The sequence below is a fragment of the Dasypus novemcinctus genome, chromosome 10 (genome assembly GCF_030445035.2).
Source record: "Dasypus novemcinctus isolate mDasNov1 chromosome 10, mDasNov1.1.hap2, whole genome shotgun sequence".
NCBI classification, from domain to species: domain Eukaryota; kingdom Metazoa; phylum Chordata; class Mammalia; order Cingulata; family Dasypodidae; genus Dasypus; species Dasypus novemcinctus.
Genome location: NC_080682.1, coordinates 26,553,469 through 26,560,388, shown reverse-complemented (window position 1 = coordinate 26,560,388; position 6,920 = coordinate 26,553,469). Strand labels below are relative to the sequence as shown.

Below are 6,920 nucleotides of genomic sequence, written 5' to 3'. Positions count from 1 at the left end.
TTATCTTAAAGTAATTGAATTTTTCCTTAAAAACCTTCCAAATGACAAAGAAATCTGAAATTGTTTTTTTTTTTAATCTAAAATTGCTTTAAAATTGAAAGAATTTCACCTTTCCTTCAGACTGAAATGTGGTTATATGGCTATGCAAAACCTCTCTAACCCTGCAGAAGTGGACAACATTTTACGAGATAGCAGAGCAACCACATAAGAGAAATCTGTGTCCCAGGATTACCACAAGGGAAAAAGCCATACACAAAGCCCAAGTCAGCTAAAGTCTGCATAGCCACATATAAGGTTTTTACTTTTTCTTTGTGGGACCACTCTGTTTCTGAAATACATTCTTACACCAAAAAGCATGTACCTGATTAATAGACGTTCTCTCCCCAGTCCAACCACATCACCTGATAAATCTCTTTTCTTTACAGAGTTCTTTCTTTCAAAAATAGGTCTATGGATGTAAATCTAAGAACACTTAGCAGCTATCTCCAAATTTTTTTTCACTTTTTTGCCTTTATTTATTTTTTTAATATTACATTCAAAAAAAACATGAGGTCCCCATATGCCCCCATCCCCCTATCCCACTCCTCCCCCCACAACAACTATCTTCTCCATCATCATGAGACATTCACCGCATTTGGTGAATACATCTCTGAGCACCGCTGCACCCCATAGTCAACTGCCCACATCACAGACCCCACTCTCCCACATTCCACCCAGTGGGCCATGGGAGGACACACAATATCCGGCAACTGTCCCCGCAGCATGACCCAGAACAACTCCAAGTCCCGAAAACGCCCCCATATCTCATCTCCTCCTCCCATTCCCTACCCCCAGCAGCAACCATGGCCACTTTCTCCACACCAATGCCACATTTTCTTCGATTACTAATCACAGTAGTTCATGAATAGAATATCAGTAAGTCCACTCTAATTCATAATCTATTCCTCCATCCTATGGACCTTGCAATGGTTGTGTCCACTCCACATCTATATCAAGAGGGGGCTTAGATTCCACATGATAGAGGATTGCATTCAGCATCCTCCTGCTTTCAGTTGTAGCCACTCTTGTCTCCCTGATGTAGTGGTTGACCTTCTTCACATCCATCTTAGCTGACTGGGGTAAGTCCAATAAACCAGAGTGTAGGAGCTGAAGTCTTTTGAGGCTCAGGACCTGGCTATCACATGGTCAGTCCAGAGATTCAGGTACCCTGGGTATACATTAAACCCCAGCACCAACTAGAGTTCCGGTAAAAGTAACAGGAGAGGCTTTTGAACAAAGATCACATCTGAGTCCAGCTCCATCACACAGAAACACAAACCCCAAAGTAGGGTCAACTTACAAGGCACTGAACTCCATCGGCCATGACCATAGAACCTGTGGGTCTCTGTAGCCCTCAGAAGAACCAATATCAGAGGTTGCGTCTACTTTTATCTGTCTCTGGGTCTCTGCTGAGGTGTGCCTAAGGGCAACCCCTCTGATAACCTCCCGGCTCTTTTTGGAGACTCATAGCCATATAAACTCATTTGTCCTTTCCATTTCCCCCTTTTATTCAGGTCAAAAAGCATTTTTAACTCCAGGTATTATATGTAGACTGAGATATTCTGAGCCATCTCCAAAATTATACTTCCTCTTTTTTTAAACAAATCTAATTTTTAAAAAATATTTATTTATTTATTTATTTATTTATTTATTTATTTATTTATTTATCCTCCTTCCTCCTCCCCCACCCACCATTGCCTGCTTTCTGTGTCCATTCACTGTGTGTTCTTTTGTGCCTGCTTTTATTCTCATTCAGTGACTCTAGGAACCTTCTGGAGTGGGAGAAAGGCAATCATTCTCTTGTACCTCAGCTCCCTTATCTGTTGTGTCTCTTATTATCACTCCTATGTGTCTACTCTTATAGGATCAGCTTGTTGTCCCAGCTGTCAGCATGGGCCAGCACTCCTGTGCAGGCTAGCACTCCTGTGTGGGGCAGAACTCTGCACAGGCCAGCACTTTGTGTAGGCCAGCACTCCATGTGGGTCAGCTCACCACGTGGGTGAGATTGCCTTCACCAAGAGGTTTTTGGCATCAAATCCTATGGGGAGCCGCCCGGAGCTACGTGCATTTGCGGTCTCCAGCAACATGGCGGTTTTCATAAGTACACCTACTTCACCCCTGTGCTTCCGCCTTCTTCTTCCCCTTTCCCCAGTTTCCCAGGCAAAAAGTGTCACACCTGTGCAACAAGATGTTGAAGCCATGACCAGCATTGAAGACTCGCAACCTATAGCAAGTGGTGTAACAGCATTTTATTGCCTTATATGGAAGAGCCGCTTCATCAGCCTATCACCCCCTGCTAATACCCTCCCCTTAGTATATATTCTGATGCTCTACCCTCAATAAATGGAGACTTGATCAGAATCCTGTCTTGTCTCTGTTTCTCTCACCTCTTGTCCCCCAATTCCCACTCCCTCTTTCAGGTGCTGGTTCGTTTAACCTGCGGGCCAGGTCAAAATCCTAGACCTCCTATATGGTAGATGGGAGCCCAATTGCTTGAGCCTCATCTGTGCCCCACAATGTCTTCCATTAGCAGCTCTAACAATATTTACTAGCAACATGCCCCCTTCAAATATCTCTGTATTTGTTAATATTTGTAATAAAAGTTATATATTATAAGTTTTCAATTCTGATGAGTAGTATAATTTTGTAGAAAAAAATGTCATGTATAAATTAATTTGTGATTATATTAAATTGTATGTTTGTGAGATGAATTGATATGATAAAACTGATGTTTAGAGGTATAACTCCCCCCCATGTTGAGATGAGAGGCAATGGAGATAAGGCAGTATCAGAAAATAGTCCAGACATTAGAGGCAATAATAGAAGAATTGAGATGATATAATATAGAAATTGGTGATTAAGAATGTGAGCTCTAAAATCAATCTGACTGAATTCAAATTTGAGCTTCACCTTAATATGTTGTGTGATGATAAACATGTAATAAAGTATTTCTGTGTCCTAGTTTCAATATCTGTAAAATTCAACCATTCAAATAAATTTAGTAGGGCACTTTTCAGGGTGCTGTGGATAAATTAATGACAAAAAATCTTGCACTCATTGAGGTTTCAAATATGGGAAAACAGAGATTAAACAAAAGGCATAATCAAATATATACAGGGTTCGATAGGGATAACTGCTATAGAAAACAAATGCAGCATTGATGAGGGATGGGGCAGGTGGGAATGTGTGATTTTAAGTAAGGTGGTAAGAGATGTCTCATGAGGAAGAGAATGAGAAAAGACCTAGTCAGTTATCAGGGTAAAGGGAATGTCGGGTCTAAGAAAAATTGGAAATATTCTACACAATATCAGCATGTTTATTAAAGACAGATAATTTTAAATAAAACAAAGGGAATAATAATAAATATAGATTCTAGATAATACAGAGTACAGAAAAAATAAATATTAATACAGTAATTTATACAGATATTACAAATAAGTTTAAAATTTTATAGTAATTCAGGATGTAGAGGATAATAAAAGAGATTTTACTATTTGAATAGTTTAATGAACTGTGATGAATTTGTAAGTATTCATTACAAATTTAATCATTTAAAGAAGTTTGAACTTTAATATTTCAAAACTCACTTATGAAAATGAGTAAATATATTTCCACAAATAAAATGTAAATACAAATTAAAAGAGAACAAATCTCTTGAATTCAAAACCTATATCTAACAGCAATTGCCTAAGCTTAAATAAAAATAATAAATACAGGAACATGAAGAAAAAATACTTTCTTAAATATATATTGAAAAATAGTGAAATGAAACTGCAATTCCATCTTATGTAGAAGGTATTTTAAAAGAAAATATTAATTAATGCTGAAAATGTGCAGGGTTTTTATTTGAAATAATGGATATTTTTTGATACTTTTAATACATAAGGTTAGTCTAGAACACCATGAACAAAGCTCTCAAAAATGACTAGGATAACCCTATTTTATTTAATAATCCAAAATATTTCCCAGATTTTCTTCAATGTTCTCATACACTTTTTCTATAACATAATTCTATCATTACATCTTACTTTACTCTAAGATCAAATATTGAAGTGTTCCTTCTCCTCTTTTAGCATTTTGTTTCTTTATGAATAAAATTATCCAAAATATTTTTAAAACACCAGCAAAAATAATCGTAAGAAAAAGTGTAGCATATTCAAAACTTTTGAGGAAGGTAAGCATTCTGATAGTAGTCAAAATTTTTTAATATTGCATTAAATATTTTCCATTTTCCATATGATTTATCTTCAAAATAACTCTATGGATGTAGGATTACTTGTCTGCTTTACTTGAAGAAACTAAATTTCAATTCTCTGTGACATAACTTAGGAATATACAGCAGTTTTGCTGACAGTTCTAGAATCTAAATCCTGGATTTTGTAATACCAAAAAATTTATTCTTTAAGACTATGATAAATGTCTTTCCTACAGAATGAATTAAATACATTTCTGAAAGAGCTCTTCATAGTAAAATAATCGGAAATTGGAATATGCATGGGAATGTTTGTAATATAATTTGAAGATTAACAATACTTTTTCTATTTCAACTTAGTAGCCCATAAAATCACATAATTTAAACCACAGAATTAACACATATTTCATGGCTTCAAATTCCTATGTAGATTTCTGAAAACATATTCTTACATATGTTCTAAAGAATGCATGGTCTAATAGATGAAGATTCAATGTAAGTGCAAATTAATTAAAGAATGCTTAGTGTATTTAGAAAGGAATCAAGTAAATTCCCCAATAGAAAAGAAAGAAAAGATGCACTTAAATATTCAGAATTATTGTCAGTACTATTTCTTGGAAACTTCTCTCTTCTGCATGACTCTAATGATAGCATTTTTCACTTCTTTGTTCCTAAGACTATAAATGAGTGGATTCAGCATGGGGATCACCATGGTATAAAAGACAGAGGCCACTTGATCCTTTCCCAAGGAGTAGGACGTCTTCGGTTTTAAATAAGTAAAACTTGTAGTGCCATAATAGATGGTGACTCCCAGGAGGTGGGAGGCACAAGTAGAAAAAGCTCTGCGCTTTCCTGAAGAGGAATTAATTTTCAGGATAGTAGACAAAATAGATATGTAGGAAAAAGAGATTGCACTAAGACTCACTGTTATGTCTAAACTACCACAAATCATTATCATGCTTTCAGTGTCATGAGTGTCAGTGCAGGACAAGGCTAAAATTGGAGTTAAGTCACAGAAAAAGTGGTAGATTACATTGGAGTTACAGAAGTATAGACCGTTCATGAAAATAAGGTTGACTACTGATTCAATACAACTAATAGTGTAGGATAAAGTGATGAGGGCACAGCACAGTCTCCTGGACATAACAACTGGGTAGTGAAGAGGGTTGCAGATAGCTACATAGCGGTCATAGGCCATAGAAGAAAGAAGGAAAAATTCAGTAACAGAAAAGATGAAAAAAAAGAACATCTGTGTGAAGCAACCATTGAATGAAATATTCTTGTTGGAAGTCAGCAAGTTCTCTAAGGTTTTAGGTATGATGACCGTTGAGTAACTGAGGTCAAGGAATGACAGGTGACTGAGGAAAAAGTACATGGGGGTGTGAAGTTGGTGATCCAGGCGAATTAGCAGTACCATCCCTGAATTTCCCAGCATGGTAATCAGGTATATTAGGAGAAATAAGACAGAAAGGAACCGCTGGATCACTTCAGAGTCTGTCAAGCCAATAAGGATGAAGTCAGGAACATTTGTGTTATTTCTTCTTTCCATAGTAGCAATCGGTTGTTATAAACTTTTGAGAAATCAAAAGTGATACTTGGTATGAGTGAAGTCAAAGTGTTTTTTTTTTTTCTTATAGGAAGTTTCTCTCATTTAAAAAAAATCAACTCAATGACTAAAAATTCATGATAAAAAGTAGTTTGCAAAATATGACTGAAAAAATCTTATTTTCTCTGCCCATTATAAATAGACAAAAGTAAATATTTAGAAATTATCTAATAGTGAATTTTATATATATGCACATATATATTTCATAATTAGAATGAACAAGACATTGTTATAAATATATCTAATCATTAGACAATTATCAAGATGAGAACATTACAGCATAGCATTCCTGTATATAGTTTTAGATGACAAAAAGAGCACAAAAAGTTATTTACCAAGAGTCACAGCCATTAATTCTTGTTGATCCAGTGGTTCAACCAAGATTGTTTGTGTACGGAGATCAAGCTTATAAGTTATATTTAATTTCAGCAATTAAAAAAAACAATAGTAGTTAACTAATAAACAATGATAGAGAGGTTTAGTGTATCATTTACTGTTCTTTCCTAACCAATATAATTTAGTAAAAAAGACAGATCAGATATTGAATCCTTATTTGTATTAAAATTAAAGAACACATGCTACTATGAATTTTCAAGTATCTTTTAATAGATTATTTAATGAAATTTATTCCAAAATTTACATTTTCAAAATATGTACATTGCCTGACTGTGATTATATCACTTCTATGTTTCTGTTTCTATAAATCCCAGCATTACCTATGTAAGATCTACATGTTTTATATATATGCATCTACATGCTTTATCTATATGCATCCTTCTTAAAATATTCCCATTCTTTTTAGATAAACTAAAATGCTCTAAATTTGACATTAATACTTACCATGAGTCAAAGTTCTTGAAAGTCTTCTTCCATATTTTCTGTCTAGAAATTTGTAAACTTCCTAGTTTTAATCACAATGAAAATATGAAAAACATTTATGAAACCAGATATTTCTGTGATATATTTGTTTTCTATGAGTTGCATTATATTTAATTTTTACTGGTTGAATTTTTATTTTTGAGGTCAAACAAATTAAAGAAAATTTTTGTTCAGATTCTGACAAATAGAAAGTTCATGTAGAAA

At 34.7% G+C, this 6,920-nt stretch overlaps 1 protein-coding gene across 1 annotated transcript; it reads right to left on the bottom strand.

Moving 5' to 3' along the window:
• Window positions 1-4,838: 4,838 nt before the first annotated feature.
• On the bottom strand, window positions 4,839-5,780 carry LOC101416252 (olfactory receptor 8H1-like). Its single transcript, XM_004475135.1, has one exon. The coding sequence runs from the start codon at window positions 5,778-5,780 to the stop codon at window positions 4,839-4,841; it is 942 nt and encodes a 313-aa protein (XP_004475192.1).
• Window positions 5,781-6,920: the final 1,140 nt, after the last annotated feature.